Source organism: Equus asinus, chromosome 7 (assembly GCF_041296235.1).
Source record: "Equus asinus isolate D_3611 breed Donkey chromosome 7, EquAss-T2T_v2, whole genome shotgun sequence".
In the NCBI taxonomy this organism is placed as follows: domain Eukaryota; kingdom Metazoa; phylum Chordata; class Mammalia; order Perissodactyla; family Equidae; genus Equus; species Equus asinus.
The window spans coordinates 59,714,299-59,736,245 of NC_091796.1; the positions used below are offsets into that span (position 1 = coordinate 59,714,299).

At 37.9% G+C, this 21,947-nt stretch overlaps 1 protein-coding gene across 2 annotated transcripts in view; it reads right to left on the bottom strand.

Moving 5' to 3' along the window:
* RALBP1 (ralA binding protein 1) overlaps positions 1–21,947 on the bottom strand; it is a 61,604-nt gene that overhangs the window by 21,385 nt on the left and 18,272 nt on the right. For both annotated transcript variants that reach the window (XM_014837334.3, XM_014837333.3), the window contains exon 2: positions 2,029–2,327. In XM_014837334.3, the coding sequence (XP_014692820.1) occupies positions 2,029–2,272 (244 nt within the window). In that variant the 5' untranslated portion in view covers positions 2,273–2,327. The remainder of the gene's footprint in view (positions 1–2,028; positions 2,328–21,947) is intronic.

The following is a 21,947-nucleotide window of genomic DNA, read 5'->3' on the forward strand; positions in this document are numbered from 1 at the left end:
ACATCTCCAGACCACAAGAGGGCAACATGCAGAGAGCCAGTCATCCTTGTAATAGCAGGTGCTGAAATTGGTTTTACTTTATGCACACATGTGTCGCTTAACGACAGGGACACATTCCGAGAAACACGTCGTTAGGCGATTTCATCTTTGTGTGAACATCAGAGAGGGTATTTACACAAACCTACACGGTATAGCCTGCTACATACCTAGGCTGTATGGTACTAATCTTACAGGACCACAGTCATGTACGTGGTCCATTGCTGACTGAAACATCAGGTGGTGCGTAACTATAAACGTGTGTAAGTGGGACTTTGGCAAAGCAAATACTAAAAATACACAGGAAAGCCTCTATAGTGAGGGCTAACGGAAAGAATCCTTCTATAAAATAGAGCATTCTTTTGTCATCTGAATAATGTCTTCTAACTTACTTTACTCAGCTTAGATTTTTTCCCACTTGGCCCTGTAACTTGAGGCAGTCTCAAACCACAACACAACTGCACGGCTGGTTAGCCACTCCAGTCATTCCCCTCTCACGCTCCCTCCCCTTCACTGGCTGTTAAGTTCTTTCTGGAGATGCAGCAGGTGCTGAAGCCTCATCTGAGTGGAGGACAGAATCAGGAAAGTGCCTAATCTCTGGATGATGGCCGAACCCCCAAGCCCACTTCCCTGCATCAGAAGCTCTGGTTCACACACACTGACAACTGCTTTGTATCACAGCAGAGTTAGCCTAGTTTGGTTTTGCTGTTGTTTTTTTATTATCTATAACTCTCCTATTCTTTTCTTTAGCCAGCTACCTTACAAGCTATTTTATAACAAAGATTAAAGACATTTCATAAATTACCCTTTAATTAAATACCAAACCCCCCACACCAACAGAACAGCAGAAATCTTAAGGGCGTGATACCGTGACAGAAAGCAAGGGGAGTCCTCAGACACTGCGGGTGGGAGTGTCAGCGGCACAACCACTCCGGAAAGTTGTTTCGCAGGCTCTATTAATGCTGAAATAAGCAGGGCCTATAGAGAGCGGTCCCGCTCCCTGGCATAAACATGACGGAACTGCCTAAACACATACAACGGCGTTCCAAGAAGCACTCTACATAACAGTCAAAAACTGAGGACAACCCAAAAGACCAAAAACAGTAGAATGGATAAGTAAATTCTACATATTAATGCAATGAGACAAAACCCAGGAATAAAAAGGAACAAATTACTGCCACATGGAATAATATGGATGAATCTAACCAATATAACATTGGGCAAAAGAAAATAGACAGAAAAGGAAATATGCTTCCATTCATGTAAATTCAAAATCAGGCAGTACCAAGCTGTGCTGAAAGAAGCTTGCCGTCGGGAGGGGTGGGGATGCCCTCTGAAGGGGCAGAGAAAGGGAACTTCTGGGGTACAGATAAGGCTCTACGTCCAGATCCTCGCAGTAATTACACGGCATATCCATTTTGCGATAACTCATAAAGATGTACACAATCTGTGCACTCTATTTGAATGTTATGCTTCAAAAACAAATTAACATAAAAATACTGTGAAACTCAAAATAAAACAACACTTAAAAACTCACCTGACTTGCTTTTAACATCCTAAAGAGCTATGCTTAAACGATTCACACTCTCTACTGAATGGGAACCATCAATGCAATGCGTCATAGGACTTGCTTACGATAAATGAATACTTTTTCACAGTTCCAATAAAGTGCACCCCAATCGGCCTACACACCCTACCCAAGAAAGAAAGATTCTATATGGGCCAAATTCCAATATCTACTCTTTATACATTATTTTAAATGACCAATTTAAGAAACTTCCACCAGAAAACTTTATCATTTCTGGAAATTCAGTATTTTTATTTGTGAGATTAAGATCCGAAAACACAACTCTAGTACCACAAAAACTGAGACCCTGAAAAATAAAAGAATGTCAAACAGGAATCTTTGGACATATTTCCGGAAGACAGCAGGTCCGTGTGATTAAAGTTTATGTAAAATATATCTGAAGTATGGAGAAAAATGGCACTTACTCCTTTTTTCCTTTTTCTTAAATTTTCCTTTTTTCTTCCCATAGTCCTTCTCATCATCAGACACTATATCAGGAGGCTCGTGGAGGCTGTCATGGGGAGGCGAGGGCTCGCCAGTGCGGTACAACCCGGGAAACTTAGTTGGGCTGATCTCCTCAGAACTGGGAGTTCGGGTGAGCCCACTGCCATGTTCCACCCTGCGGTGTTCACTGGGGCTGCTGGTGGGGGGCAGGAAGCACTCGGTCATTCTGCCTCCCTGATGAGACAGTGAAGACGGCTTCTCTGTTACCTATCCATTCCACCTGCACAGAGGGAAAAGATTACCACGGTCATCTAACAAACCAAGACAAAAGCACCATACACACACATATCACGGCAATTAATCTTGCATTTATAAATCAAAGATACTTTTCTTCACAATCCCCCTCTAAAAATGAAAATCAAGTTCTCAAAGTAGAACAGAGAGTTCCTTTAAAAAGAACTCACCATTTTAAAAGGCTTCACTTGGATTGCTAACCAACACAGAAACTTACCACGGTCGCCCCTCGGTATCTGCAGGGAAGTGGTTCCAGGACCCCCTGCAGATACCAAAACCCACAGATTCTCAAGTCCCTTATATAAAACGGTAGAGTATTTGTATATAACCTACACACATCCTCCCATATACTTTAAAGCACCTCTAGATTATCTATAATACCTAATACAACATAAATGCCTTGTAAATAGTTGTTACACTATTGTATTGTTTAGGGAATAATTGTTTAGGAAATAATGACAGGGAAAAAAAGCTTGCACACGTTCAGTACATGTTCAACCATCACAGGCCTTTCAACCTGCAGCTGGGTAACTCTACAAATGCGGAACCCACAGATACGAAGACCCAACTGCGTTTTCCTTAAGTTATGACCAAACAACTATGACTAATAAATTACAAAGACTATTTATATGACTACATATGAGTAGTTTGGTGTCATAATTAAAATTACAATACAGTCAAAGTGATCTATTTAATGATTCCCACAATTATAGAGCATTAACTGTAATTCTACATTACCTATTAGCGAGTTCATATGTTGATAACAACTATTTTATTTTGTAGTGCAGTTATGTTCAAAGAAACAAAGGAATCCTCATTTACTCAATCCAAAATATAAAATAGTTTCACTAGAAGGGACACTACAAAAAATAAACATAAGAAGAGCTCAAGATTTGTTCACACTTTTCTTCTTCTTTACAGAGAAAGGAGGGTAAAAAAAGCCTAACTACTGTGTTCAAAAGTTACCTGGATTAGTTCTTACTCCCCTTTAAGATCTTTATGATACTCATTTGAAAAACTATTTCAATCACTTGTTTCTCTTTGCACTCATTTTTAAGGTTATTTTGCACATTTAAAAATCCACAAGCCAAGTGACAAGACAGATAAATCTGACCATAAACAGAGCCAAAAGACGAGTAAATGTGGAGGAAAAATTGCAAATGGTGATAGCAAATTTAAGAAGCAAAGACATTTTAAGAGGACTGAAATCATATCAAGCATCTTTTCCAACTACAATGGGATGAAGCTAGAAATTAATTACACAAAGAAATCTGGAAAACTCACAAATATGTGGAGATTAAAAAACATGCTACTTAACAACCAATAGGTCAAAGAAGAAATCAAAAGAGAAATCAAAAAAATATCTTGCAACAATTGGGAAAAAATATTTGCAAATCATATATCCGATAAAGGGTTAATCTCCATAATATATAAAGAGCTCACACAACTGAACAACACAAAATCATACAACCTGATCAAAAAATGGGCAGGAGATATGAACAGACATTTCTCCAAAGAAGATATACTGATGGCTTATAGGCACACGAAAAGATGCTCCTCACTGATCATCAGGGAAATGCAAATCAAAACTACACTAAGATATCACCTTACACCCATTAGAATGGATAAAATAACCAAAACAAAAAATAACAAATGTTGGAGAGGTTGTGGAGAAAAAGGAACCCTCATACACTGCTGGTGGGAATGCAAACTGGTGCAGCCACTATGGAAAACAGTATGGAGACTCCTCAAAAAACTAAAAATAGAAATACCATATGACCTAGCCATCCCACTACTGGCTATCTATCCAAAGAACTTGGAATCAGCAATTCAAAGAGACTCATGCACTCCTATGTTCACTGCAGCATTATTTACAATAGCCAAGACACGGAAGCAACCTAAGTGCCCATCGACTGATGACTGGATAAAGAAGATATGGTATATATATACATATATATATACACACACACAATGGAATATTATGCAGCCATAAAAAAGAATAAAAACATCCCATTCGCAACAACATGGATGGACCTTGAGGGTATTATGTTAAATGAAATAAGCCAGATAGAGAAAGACAATCTCTACATGACTCCACTCATAGGGGGAAGTTAAACAATGTGGACAAAGAGAACAGATTAGTGGCTACCAGGGGAAAGGGGGGTGGGGGAGGGGGCACAAAGGGTGAAGTGGTGCACCTACAATATGACCGACAAATAATAATGTACAATTAAAATTTCACAAGGTTGTAAACTATCATAACTTCAATAAAAAACAAAATAGAAAAAAAAAAGAAAGAAATCCTCCTATTTGTGAAAGACGGATAAACTTGAAGAACAGGGGCCAGCCCCATGGCCGAGTGGTTAAGTTCGTGCACTCTGCTTCGGTGGCCCAGGGTTTCACCGGTTTGAACCCTGGGTGAGGACATGGTACCCCTCATCAGGCCATGCTGGGGTGGCATCCCACATGCCACAACTAGAAGGACCCACAACTAAAAAACACAACTATGTACTGGGGGGCTTTGGGAGAAAAAGGAAAAAAATAAAAGAAAAAATTTTAAAAGAAAAAATACTCAAAGAATATTATGCTAAGTGAAATAAACCAAACAGAGAAAGGCAAATACTGTATGATCTCACTTACATCTGGAATCTAAAAAAGTCCAACTCATAGAAATAGAGAGTACCAGGGACTGGGGGTGTGGGAAATGGGGAGAGATTGGTGAAAGGGTACAAACTAAATCAAAAATAAAATAAATAAATAAAAATATCTTGCGACAAACAAAAATGGAAACCAAATTGTGGAATGCAGGAAAGGGATGCAAATGAATGCAAAGCATCCATTCCTACTGCAAGGAAGAAGGAAAACTGTCACTATCTGCAGATGACACGTTATTATATACAAAAAAACCTTAAAGACTCGATCAAAAAACTGTTAGACCTAATAAATAAATTCAGTAAAGTTGCAGGATACAAAATCAATAAACAAAAATCCATTGCATTTCTATACACTAATAGCAAACTATCAGAAAGAGAAATTCAGAAAACAATCCCATTTATAATTGCACCAAAAAGAATAAAATACCTAGGAATAAATTTAACCAAGGAGGTAAAAGACCTGTATATTGAAAACTACAAAACATTAATGAAAGAAACTGAGAAAGACACAAACAGAAAGATATTCTGTTTTGAAATATCTTGGACTGGAAGAATCAATATTGTCAAAATGTTCATACTACCCAAAGCAATTTACAGATCCACTGCAATCCCTTCAAAATTCCAATGGCATTTTTCATAGAAATAGAACATATAATCCTAAAATTTGTATGGAACCACAAAAGATCCCAAGCAGCTAAAGCAATCTAGAGAAAAAAGAACAAAGCTGGAGGCATCCGGCTTCCTAATTTCAAACTGTATTACAAAGGCAGAGCAATTAAAACAGTATGGTACTGGCATAAAAACAGACACATAGATCAATGAAACAGAATAGACAGCCCAGAAATAAACCTACATATACATGGTCGATTAATTTACAACAAAGAAGCCAAGAATATACAAGAGGGAAAGGACAGTCTCAAGCAAAAGAATGAAACTCAACCACTTTCTTACATCATACACAAAAGTTTACTCAAAATGGATTAAAGACTTGAACGTAAGACCTGAAACCATGAAACTCCTAGAAGAAAACAGGTGGTAAGCTCTCTGAAATAAGTCTTGGCAACGATTTTCTGAATCTGACCCCAAAAGCAAAAGCAACGAAAGCAAAAATAAACAAGTGGGACTACAGTAAACTAAAAAGCTTCTGCACAGCAAAGGAAACCATCAACAAAATGAAAAACAAAACCTACTGAACAGGAGAAAGTATTTGTAAATCATAAATCTGATAAGGGGTTAATATTTAAAATATATAAAAAACTCATAAAACTCAATAGCAAAAAAAAATCTGATTAAAAAACGGGCAGAAGATCTGAACAGATATTTTTCTAAAGACATATAGATGGCCAATAGGTACATGAAAAGATACTCAACATCATTAATCATCAGGGAAATGCAAATCCAAACCACAGTGAAATATCACCTCACAGCTGTTTAAATGGTTATTATCAAAAAGACAAGAAATAACAAGTGTTGAAGAGGATGTGAGAAAGGGGAACCCTTGTACACTGCTGGTGGGAATGCAAAGTGGTGCAGCCACTACGGAAAACAGTATGGAGCTTTCTCAAAAAGTTAAAAATAGAAATACCATATGATCCAGCAATTCCACTTCTCTGTATTTATCTGAAAAAAACAAAAACACTAACTTAAAAAGATATATGCATCCCCATGTTCAATGCAACATTATTTTTTTTCTCTGCCCCGTTCTTGTTTATTTTTGTACATGCATGAAACACAGCATCATTCTAAAAGCCAAAGCTACGCAAAGAGATATTCTTAGAGAAATGTCCCTCTGCCTCATTGGTTCTTTCCCTTTTCTTCCCTTCATCTTTTTCAACTTACTTCCACCTACCCTCTATAGGTAATCAATCTCACCAGTTTATCCTTCCTGTATCTCTTTTTGAATAAACAAGCAGACACATAATTTTCTAATGTCCTCTTCTTTCTTAGACTAAGGATAGTATACTATAAATATTGATTTGCATTTAATTTTTTCACTTAACAATGTATTCTAGAAACTCTCCATGCTAGTTCATAGAGATCTTCCCCGTTGTTTTTTTACAGCGGCATAAGTACTCCATTGTCTGGAAGTAACAATCTATTTAACTATTCTCTTATGTATGAGCATTTAAGTTGTTTCCAATATTTTGCAATTATAAACAATGCTACAATGAATGAATATGCACCTGTGTTTTCTCAATACACCATTATTTACAATAGCTAAGATATGGAAACAACCTAAGGTGTCCATCGATGAATGAATGGAGAAAGCAACTGTGGCACATATACAGAATGGAATATTATTCACCCATAAAAAAGAATGAAATCTTCCCATTTGCAACAACATGGATGGACCTCAAGGGCATTATGCTAAGTGAAATAAATCAGACAGAAAGACAAATACCATATGACCTCTCTTGTATGTGGAATATAAAAAGAAAAACAAGCTCATAGATACAGATAACAGCCTCATAGTTGCCAGAGGCAAAGGCTGGGGGGTGGGAGAAATGGGTGAAGTGGGTCAAAAAAAGAAAGATGTCCTGTCTTTCACATGAGTGCGTTTGCAATTCTGTCTCCTCTCTCTCTCATCAAAAGCAAAGAGCTCTTACAAGTGAACGAAAATCTAAACAAATCAAGAGAATACACAAAGGACGAGAAGTAGTTCATAGAAAAATGAGTAATATCTATATGAAAACAATGTTCAAATACAATTATAATTTAAAAATATAAATTAAAACAATGTTATCATTTTTCCAACATCAGACTGGCAAAGAACAAAAAAGGTGTATAATACCCACTGTTGGTAAGGAAGTGAGCAAACAGGGACTCATGCGGATATCTACTAATGGTAGAAGTATAAATTAGCACACTTTTTTTTATTGAGATCACAATAGTTGATAACATTGTGTACTTTCAGTTGTACATTACTATTTGTCCATCATCATATATATGTGCCCCTTTACCCCTTATGCTTACCCCTCAACCCCTTCCCCTCTGGTAATCGCTAATCTGCTCTCTTTGTTCATGTGTTTGTTTATCTTTCACATATAAGTGAAATCATACAGGGTTTGTCTTTGTCTGTCTGGCTTATTTCGCTTAACATAATACCTTCCAGGTCCATCCATGTTGTTGCAAATGGAACAATTTTGTCTTTTTTATGGCTGAATAGTATTCCATTGCATATATATGTGTGTATATATATATACACCACATCTTCTTTATCCATTCATCAAGTTGATGGGCATTTGGATTGCTTCCATGTCTTGGCTATTGTGAATAATGCTACAATGAACACAAGGGTACATAAGTCTCTCTGAATTGCTGATTTCAAGTTCTTTGTATCAATACCCAGTAGTGGGATAGCTGAGTCGTTTGGTATTCCTACTGTTAGTTTTTTGAGGAAACTCCATACCGTTTTCCGTAGGGGCTGCAGCAGTCTGCGCTCCCACCAGCAGCGTATGAGGTTCTCTTTTCTCCACAACCTCTCCAACATTTGTTATTTTTAATCTTAGTGATTATAGCCATTCTTATGGGTGTAAGGTGATATCTCATTGTAGTTTTGATTTGCATTTCCCTGATGATTAATAATGTTGAACATCTTTTCAGGTGCCTGTTGGCCATCTATCTTCTTTGGAAAAATGTCTGTTTATATCCTCTGTCCATTTTTTGATCAGGTTAGCTTTTTGTTGTTGTTGAGTTGTGTGAGTTCTTTATATTTTCATTAACCCCTTGTTGGATATATGATTTGCAACTATTTTCTCCCAGTTGGTGGGTTGTCTTTTTGTTTTGTTCCTGGTTTCCTTTGCCTTGCAGAAGCTCTTTAGTCTGATTTAGTCCCATTTTGTTTATTTTTTCTTTTGTTTCCCATACCTGAGTAGACATGGTATTCAAAAAGATCCTCCTCAGACCAATGTCAAAGAGTGTATTGCCTATATTTTCTTCTAGGAATTTTATGGTTTCACATCTTACCTTCAAGTCTTTAATCCATTTTGAGTTAATTTTTGTGTATGGCAAAAGATAATGGTCTATTTTCATTCTTTTGCATATGGCTGTCTAGTTTTCCCAACACCGTTTATTGAAAAGACTTTCCTTTCTCCATTGTATGTTCTTGGCTCCTTTGTCAAAGATTAGCTGTCCGCAGATACAGCGCAATCATTTTTGAAAAGCAATTTGGTAATATGTATTAACATTTAGGGACCCACAAGTAAAAATACACAACTATGTACTGGGGAGATTTGGGGAGAAAAAAGCAAAAAAAAAAAAAAAAGATTGGCAACAGTTGTTAGCTCAGGTGCCAATCTTTAAAAAAAAAAAATAAAATAAAATAAAATTTAAGATATACTCTCTTTGATCCAGGAATTTCTCTTTTAAGAACTTATCCTTCAGATATACTTTTACAAGATTTCAAAGATGTGCAAATGAAAATATTCACGTCAGCATTGTAAAAGCAAAAACAAAATAATCTAAATGACTATCAACAAAAGATCCGTTAAATCGTGACTTATCCAAACATTGGAATATAAAGTCACAAACGCAATTTCTGAAAATAAATAAGAAATAGTTAACCACTGTTAACTTGGAAGTGGTACAAGGGGAGGGAGAAGAAGATTTTTTAATTTTTTCCCTTCTATATAGTTTGAACCTTATATGTCAATTTATTACTTCTATTACTATTATTGTTTAAAAAAATGTCAGGGGGCCGGCCTGGTGGCATGGCAGTTGGGTTTGCATGCTCTGCTTCGGTAGCCTGGGGTTCACCAGTTTGAATCCCAGGCGTGGACCTACACATCACTCATCAAGCCATGCTGTGGTAGGCATCCCACATATAAAGTAGAGGAAGATGGGCACAGGTGCTAGCTCAGGGCCAGTCTTCCTCAGCAGAAAGATGATTGGCGGCAGATGTTAGCTCAGGGCTAATCTTCCTCGGAAAAAAAAATTGAATGGTCATGTTTTTTTATCTCATAAAAATCATGCAGCATTACAAAATCATGTTTCTGACAATATTTAATAATGCGGGGAAAAGCAATTTTATTTACAGCACAATATCGATTTTTAAACATTTAAATACATATGCAAAACAATTGTAAGAACAAGAAAACATTAATAATGATCACCTCTGAATTGTAAGATTATAAAGTGACCCAATTTTTCTTCTTACTTTTCTATATTTCATAAATTTTCTACCCAGTATGCATTATTGCTTGTATAATCAGGAAAAACAGTAAAAAACAGAAGAAAGTTCCTTTAAAGGATCCATAAGCATCACTATAATTCTTCTGCTTTTCTTGATAGGCCCTGACTTTTGGCCATTACTTTTTAAATGTACATTCTATTTTTCCTTTAGTTGAAGGCATCCTAAGTTTTGGCAATCACAGGATTTGAGAGTTTAGAGAGAGCTGGAGTCCAACCAGCAACACAGCTGTACATTACAGATGAGGAAACTGAGCTCCAAAGGCTCAGGAAGCTGGACACAGCTGCAGGGAGGGAGCACAGCTTCACACAACAGAAAGAAAACGGCTGCCAGGCACCCCAGCCACACACATGCACTTTATTTTACGCTCCCCTGCCTTTGCACACGCTGCCTTCACTCCCTGGAGACCAGTCCTCCTTCTGTACTTTTGCACGGCCAATTTATATTCATCTTCAACATTAAGCCTGCAAATGGGTACGAGCAATTTTTTTGGAGTGATGGAGTCTAGATTTGTATTGAGGTGATGGTTACACAAACCTGTAAATTTAGTAAAAATCACTGAATTATACAGTTAAAGTGGGTGAATCTTACGGTATGTAAATTATACCTAAATAAAGCTGTTAAAAAAAAAGGATCAAGTACCAGCATCATCCTCTCCAGGAACCCTCCCTCACAACCCACCCCATCCAGTCCAGCCTTCCATACTGCTTTTCTGTGCTCCCGAATACACCGTTAGCACTGCATGTACCTGCTGTGTTTTAATTACCTACGCAGGCATCTGTCTTGCCCAGTACTTTGTGAGCTCCAGCATTTAACACGACACAGGGGATACCAGAAGCACTCGTATGTTTACTTCGCAAAGTAATTAGTCTCCTCAATGTTCTCAACATGTTGTGTACTGCTCACAGAACAAAGATTAGAAGAACTTAACCTAGTTCTAAGCCTTAAATTCTAATTAAGGAAACAAAGAAAGGGAATCCAAATTTTCTCTGAGTTCCTGTGGCTTTCGGAACCTTCATGTACATTAACTAACCTTAGTACCTTCTGTGAGAAAAGAAGTATTTTTCCACCTTTACAAACAGGGAAACTAACGCTCAAAGGGCTGAAGTAACTCACTTTAAGGCACACAGCAAGTAAAAGATAAATCTGAGGTCTGTTTGACTCAAAACACCTATTCTTTCCACTAAACTGCTCTTTACGTATCCATACAGAAAAGAGAGTCCATTTAACCCAAGGGGCACGGCACGGCTAAAGAGACAGCAGGAATACGGGGCCTGGTATGAGAATGGTGGGAGGACTGGTCTGGTGGGGGCAGTTTCTGTGAAGGAGCAATGGAACTGAGAGACAAGGTGGGATCTGAATGTCACCTGAATGCCAAGTTGAGGAGCTCAGACTCGACGAGGGAGTCATTACCAATGCCCAAGCCAGGAAGCAACAACACGGGGAGGAGTAAGGGCAGGGATAGGAATAACAAAATGCCAGACAAATTTTTTTTTGAGTTCCTAATAGTTTACATCAATGTGAAATTTCAGTTGTACATTATTCCTTGTCTGTCCCCACATAGGTGGTCCCATTCACCCCCTGTGCCCACCCCCCACCCCCCTTTCCCTGGTAACCACTGAACTGTTTCCTTTGTCCATGTGTTTGTTTATATTCCACATGAGTGAAATCACCTGGTGTTTGTCTCTCTCACTCTGGCTTATTTCGCTTAGCATAATTCCCTCCAGGTCCTTCCATGTTGTTGCAAATGGGATGAATTTGTCTTTTTTTTTTTGAGGAAGATTAGCCCCGAGCTAACTGCTGCGAATCCTCCTCTTTTTGCTGAGGAAGACTGGCCCTGAGCTAACATCTATGCCCATGTTCCTCTACTTTATATTTGGGATGCCTACCACAGCATGGCTTGTCATGCAGTGCCACGTCCACACCCAGGATCCAAACCAGTGAACCCCAGGCCACTGAAGCGGAACGTGGGCACTTAACCACTGTGCCACCAGGCTGGCCCCTGATTTTGCCTTTTTTTATGGCTGAGTAGTATTCCATTGTATATATACACAACATCTCCTTTATTCAATCATCAGTTGATGGGCACCTGGGCTGCTTCCATGTCTTGGCTGTTGTGAAGAGTGCTGCACTGAACATAGGGGTGCATATGTTACTTTGGATTGTTGATCTCATATTGTTTGGGTAGGTACCCAATGGGAGATAGCTAGGTCATACAATATTTCTATTTTTAGTTTTTTGAGGCATCTCCATACTGTTTTCCATAGAGGCTGCACCAATTTGCATTCCCACCAACAGTGGATGAGGGTTCCCTTTTCTCCACACCCTCTCCAACATTTGTTATTTTTAGTCAGTGATTATAGCCAATTTAACATGCATAAGGTGGTATCTTAGTGTAGTTTTGATCTGCATTTCCCTGATGATTAGTGATGTTGAACATCTTTTCCTGTGCTGATTGGCCATCTGTATACCTTCTCTGGAAAAATGCCTGTTGATATCCTCTGCCCATTTTTCGATCGGGCTGTTTTTCTGTTGTTCAGTTGTCTGAATTCCTTATATATTATGGAGATTAACCCCTTATCAGATAAATGGTTTGCAAATATTTTCTCCCAGTTAGTGGGTTGTCTTTCTGTTTTGATCCTAGTTTCTTTTGCCTTGCAGAAGCTCTTTAGGCTGATGAACTCCCACTTGTTTATTTTTTGTTTCCATTGTCTGAAAGACATGGTATTGGAAAAGATCCTTCTAAGTTCAATGTCAAAGAGTGTACTACCTATATTATCTTCCATGAATTTTATGGGTTCAGGACTTACCTTCAAGTCTGTAATTCATTTTGAGTTTATTTTTGTGTATGGTGTGAAATAATGGTCTACTTTCATTCTTTTGCATGTGGGTGTCCAGTTTTCCCAACACCATTTATTGAAGAGACTGTCTTTTCTCCATTGTATGTTCTTGGCACCTTTGTTGAAGATTAGCTGTCCATATATGTGTGGTTTTATTTCTGGCCTTTCAGTTCTGTTCCATTGATCCGTGTGTCTGTTTTTGTACCAGTACCATGTCGTTTTCATCACTATGGCTTTGTAGTACATTTTGAAGTCAGGGGTTGTGATGCCTCCAGCTTTGTTCTTTTTTCTCAGCATTCCTTTAGCAATTCGGGGTCTTCGGTTGCCCCATATGAATTTTAGGATTCTTTGTTCTATTTCCGTGAAGAATGTCATTGGGATTCTGATTGGGATTGCACTGAATCATAGATTGCTTTGGGTAGTACGGACATTTTAACTATGTTTATTCCTCCAATCCATGTGCATGGAATCTTTTTATGTCATTATCTATTTCTTTCAATAATGTCATATAATTTTCACTGTATAAGTCCTTCACCTCCTTAAATAAATTTATTCCTAGGTACTTTTTTTGTTGTTGCAATCATAAATGGAATTATATTCTTGAGTTCTCTTTCTGTAAGTTCATTATTTGAATATACAAAATGCAACTGATTTTTGTAAGTTGATTTTGTACCCCACAACTTTATTGTAGTTGTTAATTATTTCTAATTGTTTTCCAATGGATTCTTTAGAGTTTTCCATATATAAGATCATGTCGTCTGCAAACAGTGAGAGGTTCACTTCTCCACTCCCTATTAGGATTCCTTTTATTCCTTTCTCTTGCCTAATTGTGCTGGCAAAACCTCCAGTACCATGTTGAATAAGAGTGGTGATAGTGGGCATCCTTGTCTCGTTCCTGTTCTCAGAAGGATGGCATTCAGTTTTTCCCCATTGAGTATGATGCTGGCTGTGGGTTTGTCATATATGGCCTTTATTATGTTGAGATAATTTCCTTCTATCCCCATTTTGTTAAGAGTTTTTATCATAAATGGCTGTTGGATCTTGTCAAATGCTTTCTCTGCATCTATTGAGATGATCATGTGGTTTTTATTCTTCATTTTGTTAATGTGGTGTATCACACTGATTGATTTGTACATGTTGAGGCATCCCTGTATCCCTGGTATCAATCCCATTTAATCACGATGTACAATCTTTTTGATATATTGCTGTATCCAGATTGCCGATATTTTGTTGAGGATTTTTGCATCTATGTTCATCAGTGATACTGGCCTGTAGTTTTCCTTTTTTGTCTTGTCCTTGTCAGGCTTTGGTACCAGAGGGATGTTGGCCTCATAGAATGTGTTAGGAAGCATTCCATCTTCCCTAATTTTTTGGACTAGCTTGAGAAGGACAGGCATTAAATCCTCTCTGAAAGTCTGGTAGAATTCCCCAGGAAAGCCATCTGGTCCTGGGTTTTTATTCTTTGGGATGCTTCTGATTACTGTTTCAATCCCTTGTGATTGGTCTATTTGGATTCTATATTTCTTCTTGATTCAGCTTTGGGATGTTGTAATGGTCTAAGAATTTATCCATTTCCTCTAGAGTGTCCATTTTGTTGACATATAGTTTTTCATAGTATTCTCTTATAATCCGCTGTATTTCTGTGATATCTGTTATTTCTCCTCTTTCATTTCTAATTTTATTTATCTGAGTTTTCTCTCTTCTTTTCTTTGTAAGTCTGGCTAAAGGTTTATCAATTTTATTTATCTTCTCAAAGAACCAGCTTTGTTTCATTGATCCTTTCTACTGCCTTTTTTGTTTCAATAGCATTTATTTCTGCTCTTAGTTTTATTATTTCTTTCCTTCTGCTGACTTTGGGCTTTGTCTGTTGTTCTTTTTCCAATTCAATTAGGTGCAGTTTGAGATTGTTTATTTGGGATTTTCCTTGTTTGTTAAGGTGAGCCTGTATTGAGATGAAATTCCCTCTTAATATGGCTTTTGCTGCATCCCATGAGTTGGTATGGTATGTTTTCATTTTCTTCCAGATATTTTTTTAATTTCTCCTTTAATTTCTTCAATGATCCATTGGTTGTTCAACAGCATGTTGTTTAGTCTCCACATCTTTGTTCTTTTCTCAGTTTTTTTCTTGTAATTAATTTCTAGCTTTATAGCACTGTGATTTGAGAAGATGCTTGTCATTATTTCAACCTTCTTAAATTTATTGAGGCTTGCCTTGTTTCCCAACACATGGTCTATCTTTAAGAATGTTCTGTGCACACTTAAGAATGTGTATTCTGCTGTTTTTGGATGCAGTGTTCTATATATTCCTAGTAAGTCCAACTGGTCTAGTGTTTCATTTAATTCTTCTGTTTCCTTGTTGATTTTTTGTATGATCTATCCATTGATGTGAGTGCAGTGTTGAGGTCCCCTACTATTATTGTGTTATTATTAATGTCTTCTTTTAGGTTTGCTAATAGTTGCTTTATGTACTTTGGTGCTCCTGTGTCAGGTGTATACATATTTATGTGCTATTTCTTCTTGATGGAATGTCTCTTTGATCACTATATACTTCCCCTCTTTGTCTCTCTTTACCTATCTTATCTTAAAGTCTACTTTGTCTGATACAAATATTGCAACACCTGCTTTCTTTTGTTTGCCATTAGCTTGGAGTATCGTCTTCCTTCCCTTCACTCTGATCCTCTGTTTGTCACTGGAGCTGAGATGTGTTTCCTGGAGGCAGTATATTGCTGGGTCTTGTTCTTTAACCCATCTTGCCACTCTGTGTCTTTTTATTGGAGAATTCAATCTATTTACATTTAGGGTGATTATCGCTGAGGGCTTAATGCTGCCATTTTATCACTTGTTTTCCCATTCTCCTGCATTTCCTTTGTTTCTTGTCCTGTGTATTTTGGTCTACCAATCGAGTTATGTAGTTTTTTATGTTGTGTTTCTTTGTTTTCTCCTTATTTATTATTTGTGTCTCTGTTCTCCTTTTTTGTTTAGTGGTTACCCAGAGGTTGGTATTCAAGATCTTGTGGATAAGACAGTCCCTTTTCTGATGGCCTCTTATTTCCTTAGTCTAAACTGATTCAGTCCCTTTCCTCTTTCTCTCCTAAGTTGTTTTTCTCACATCTTATTCCATCATGGGTTATAAGTTTGTGGTTAAAATGACAAGATTATCTTTGTTTTTGGTGTTTTCCTTCCCTTTGTCTTTAATGCTATACTTGAATATTTGCTGTCCTGTCCTGATTCTGTCTACCTGTTTATCTCCTCACTCCATGCTTTGTAACCCCTTTCTCCCGTGTTTTTTTTTTTTTTTTTTCAGGTATGAGGGCATTCTTGTGGGTTTCTTGTAGGGAGGTGTCTCATGGCTACAAACTCCCTTAGCTTATATTTTTCTGGGAAAGTTTTCATTTCTCCATCATATCTGAAGGATATTTTCTCTGGATAGAGTATTCTTGATCGAAAGTTTCTGTCCTTCAAAGATTTGAATATGCTATTCCAGTCTCTCCTAGCCTCTAACGTTTCTTCAGAGAAATCCACTGAGAGCCTGATAGAGGTTCCTTTGTAGGTTATTTTCTTCTGCCTTGCTGCCCTTAGTATTCTTTCTTTGTCATTCACTTTTGCCAGTTTCACTACTATATGCTTTGCAGTAGGTCTTTTTACATTGGCATATTTAGAAGATCTGGTAACCTCTTCCACATGGATTTCCATCTACTTCCCTAGGGTTGGGAAGGTCTCTGCTATTATTTCTTTGAACAAGCTTTCTGCTCCATTCTTCTTCTCTTCTCCTTCTTGAATACCTATAATTCCTATGTTGCACTTCCTAATTGAGTCAGCTATTTCTTGGAGACTTTCTTCATTTCTTTTTTAGCCTTAGTTCTCTCTCCTCTATGTGGAGCATTTCAACATGTCTATACTCAATTATACTGATATGCTCCTCTATGATATCTGCTTGAGTGTTCAGGGAATCTATACTTTGTTTTATCTCTTCTATTGTGTCTTTCATCGCTAATATTCCTGATTGATTCTTCTTTATAGTTTCAATTTCTCTTGTGAAGTAGCTCCTGAACTCGTTGAATTGTTTCTCTACATGCTCTTTTAATTCACTGAGTGTTTTGATGATAGCTATTTTGAATTGTTTGTCATTTAGATTTCATACTCTTGTGTCCTCAGGTCTGATTTCTGGGTACTCGTCATTTTCTCTCTGGTCTAGAGATCTGCTATAATGTTTGACATTGCTATAGGGAGTGGCTCTGGTTTTTCACATCCTGGTGTTATTTTGTCACAGTTACCGCCTATCGCCACTGGGTGGGGGTCAACAGCCATGTATTCTGAGCCCGCTGCCTTAAGCCGAGATCCCAGGCAGTGGAGTGGGTGCAGGGCAGGTGGGGGGAGGGGCGCTTTGTCCTGCTTGCTGTCTGGACTTTCTCACTCTGTTCTCCTGGGGCTTCAGTTTGATGAGGTCACCACCCTCAAAAGCTTTCGCCCCAGTAGAATGAAAGTCACCTCCCCCATTCCTTGATGTTCCCGTGAATGTCTCCTCCCCCATTCCTTTCCTCTTGGAGGTTGTGGTCCTGGATCACAGTCTTTAGGGGCAGGAGCAAAGTTTTCTCTTACCCCTTTCCACCTCCTCCAAGGGGGGGCTCCAGCCTCTCTGCCCTCCACCATACGGGTGCCTGGGTCACTCCGTCATTTTCTGTGTGGTGTTTGGATGTCCTCTGTTGGAGTATGAATGTCCTTTTTGTTGTATGAAGGAGGGGAGAGATTATCAGAAGAACTTACTCTGCCATGATGCTGACGTCACCTCTACAGACACATTTTGATGATTCCCTCCTCTGTGTTCCTACAGCATTTGGTAACTTATACCTACGTGTACATGTTCTCCTAGTTCATTTATTACAGTTATTCAGTCTCCATACCAGATTGATGAAAGAGGTTTGTTCATAAAACATTTAATAGACTATCTTGCAAAAACCACTCCAAAGAAATATTTGTTGACTTGATTTACCTATAGTTTGGAATGAATGGAAGAAAGGGGAGCAGCTAAAAGCAGATATGAAGGAGTGAGGGCTAAAATACGTAGCCAGGTACCTGAGGGTTACTGTAGAGAGATAGATGAAGACAGTGGGCACTGAAGCCGAGTACCTGAGGGTCACGGTATATATTCAGTAAGACCATGACTGCCCTTCAACCTTGTTCCCAACCGGACACACATGAAGGCAAGTTAATTTTGTCAATTTGCGGTTTTCCTGTTTAACTTGAGGGGTGACTCAGGGAGCATTTGTGAGCTTGTTTTACAGAAAAAAGAGAATGCCTTTGGGGAGGTTCCAGTCACCAGATGACCAGCCCCCAGCTGGCGTTGACACCCAGAAGTCAGACTGCCCAAGGGCTTCTCTGGAGTGAAAGACTACCCCTTTGTTTCTCTGAAATTCCCCCTGCCAAGTCCCTTAGCTCTATAAACTCCCCCTGCTTTCTTCTCTTGTTAGGGCAGATTTGAGAGAACCCATTCTCCCACCTCATTCTGGCCAATTCGAATAAACCTTTCTCCATCTCCAAGCACCAATGTCTCAGTGGTAACTGGTTTACTGTGCATCAGGCACACGAATTTGAGATTAACAGGTCTTGAATTAGACGCAGGATGATTTCATAAGAAACAACAATGTGTCTGCATTAGGACACACTGTTTTGAGCATTGGGGAGCTATAGCAAGCCTATTCACTGAATAAAAGGGCAGTAAAGAAAGGCCTCAAATAGCCCATGGTAAATTTAAGTATAAGTAGCCAAAGGTAAGAAAATAAAACAACAAATTAGAAATTCCTATTTCTGAGGCATGAGGAGAATGGAGGTAAATTTCTTAAGCATTGAAGAAAGAGTACTTATCCCTATTCCTTCTGGTAAACACAATTAAAAATCATGGATACTGGATTAAAAAAAAAAGACAACAGACTCAAAAGGTAGAGCAAAGAAGGCAGATGAGTTACGGACATTGGGATTTGAGGAACAACACAGTCTTGTGTCCCTGAGTTTTCTTTGCTCTGCCTCTACATCGCAGACTTGGAGCTCAAGAAGACAGAAATGTAGAAACACCAATGGACACAGAAAAAAAACCCCAACACAACAAAGCCTGCTCTCTCTAGCCAAAGGACCAGTAGGAAAGAGGATGCTCTGCAAGACAGAAAATTTTTAGATAATAATGGTCTACTCCAGCCAAACACCAGAGAAATATCAATGGCCCCATCCCCATTCACACTAGGAAGAGGACAGAAAGCCAATCATTGGTGCTGTTGGGCAAGATTTGGTCCGCTAGAAAAGTGAATGCAAAGGGGTACAAGAGAATTTTGGAGGTGATAAAATGTTCTATATTATGGTTGTGGTGGTAGCTTCATAGGTATATACAGTTGTCGAAACACAAAGAACTGTACACTTTAAACTGGATACGTTTTATGGCATGTAAACTACACTATCAATAAGGTAAAAAAAAAAAAGCTTTTTGAAAGAAATCGACAAGCCATCCTAAAATTCTTAGAAATGCAAAGAACTTAGAATAGCTACAACGATTGTGAAAAAGAACAAAGTTATTAAAGCTAAAGTAATCAAGACACTATGGTATCAGAGTAAACATAAACAGATTAGTGGAACAAAAAAGAAAATTCAGAGAGAGACCCACATGTATGTAGTCAATTGATTTTCAACAAAGGTTCCAAAAGAATTCATGGGGGAAAGGAAAGTCTCCAACAAATGGTGTTGGACAGCCATGTGGAAAAAAGAAAAGCTCAGACCCTTCCATCATATCATCTAAAAAAATGTAATTCATGATAAATCATAGACCTAAAACTTAAAAGCTAAAAATATAAAACTTATAAAATAAAACATACTTTTGAGACCTTGGGGTAGGCAGAATTTTCCAGATGGGAGCAGAAAGCATTAACTATAAAATTTAAAATTGACAGATTGGACTTTATCAAAAGCAAAAACTTCTGTTCATCAAAAGACTATTAAGAAAATGAAAAGTCAAGCCAAGGACTTGGAGAACATACCTGCAGTACATATACTTGACAAAGGACTTATATCCAGAATAAAGAATTCCTACAATTCAATAACAACAAGACAAACAATCCAAAACAAAAATGGGCAAAAAGAGTTGAGCAAACAATTTACAAAGGAAAATAATACAAATGGTCAATAAGCCCATGAAAAAAGTTCCATGTCAATAAACATCAAAGAAATGTAAATTGAAACCACAACGAGCTATCAATAGACAGGATCTAGACAGGTTAAACTTTGAAACGAACGATTCCTAATGTTGGTGAGGATGTGGGGCACCAGGAAGTTGGGAACGTACAGTTTAACCACTTTGGAAAAGTGTCTGGCAGTATCCTTTAGTTAAACACACCCTTACCATACGACCTAGCAATTCCACGCCTGAGTATTCTCCTAAGAGAAATGGAAACATGCATGCCCAAAAAGACTTATGGTCAGAGTAACTCTATTCGTTACAGCTGAAAACTAGAAACACCTATATTTCCATCAATGAGATGGGATAAACAAACTGTAATATATTCATACAATGGAATATTAGCATTTTTTTAAAGGAACTACTCGTATACACAACAAAACAGATAAATTTCCAGACAGCACACCCAGACAACAGAGTACATATTGTACGATTCTGTTTCTGTGAAGTTCTAGAACTGGCAAATTCATCTCCATGTCAAAAGAATTTAGAACTGTGGTTGTGGGGGTGTGAGGAAGAGGCAGGGACTGAATACAAAGTAGCAGAAGAGAACTTTCTGGGTTGAAGGCTCTGTTCTATATCTTGACAGGCACGTGGGTTGTATGTATGCATACATTTGTTAAAACTTATTAAACTGTACATTTCACTGAATATAAATTACATCTCAATAAAATCTCTCAGAAGGGAAAAAAGCCATGGATGCTATATAGAGATGACTGTGATCATGAGCCATTAAAAATAGGGATCTTCCTTTTCAAATGTTGCTACTCCCATCTTTACAGCCAACATCCTACCACCTCGCATACCCCAAATCACCACAATAGGAATGTCTATCTCCAGTCTTTCCCAAATGAAGGCCTGTGGCTAGTTCCTGTGTAAAAGAGCAATTTCTCTCCAGAGAAAACTGAAGGTGAAAAATGTCACTTCTGCAGCATCTAACAAAAAGTGTTTAGCATGTAAAGCAAAAAACCACATATCCAGAATTTAACTTTAAAACCAAAAACAACTACACCTTTGGAATTGAATAATATTTCAAGGAAAAGGAACAGTTACAATGGTTACAATCAAGGTAAAAAAAAAAAAAAGAAAGTTTCATAAAACTAGACTCAAACTTAACCAAACAACGGTTTAAAAATATTCACTTCTCCCAAGAACCAGGATATACACTGTGTGTGTGTGTGTGTGTGTTTTGCTGAGGAAGATTCACCCTGAGCTAACATCTGTGCCAATCTTCCTCTATTTTTTAGTATGTGAGCGGCCAGCACGGCATGGCCACTAACAGAGCAGTGTAGGTCCACACCCAGGAAGTGAACCTGGGCCACAGAAACAGAGCACACTGAACCTAACCACTAGGTCACCAGGGATGGCCTTACATTGTTCTCAGAATAGTCTTTTCTGCTCAGGTACCAGTCTTAATCAGTACACATTATAAGAATCACTCACCCATGCAAAAGGACAAAGCAATATAAGTAGGGAAGAAAGACTGCTAAATTAAAGTCTCCTGAAATGAGCTTTCGAGAATAAATCTAATGTTTATTAAACTTGATAGTATCTACACAGAAAAAGGCTTATTCCAGAAAACCAAGAGCTTGCTTAACTAGTTTACAAGTTACACAAATTCAGTATTTTATTAATAAATACAGGTAAAAATTCATTAGAAGAAACTTGTCCTCATTTTTATGGTTTTGAAAAATAATCTGTAAATTAA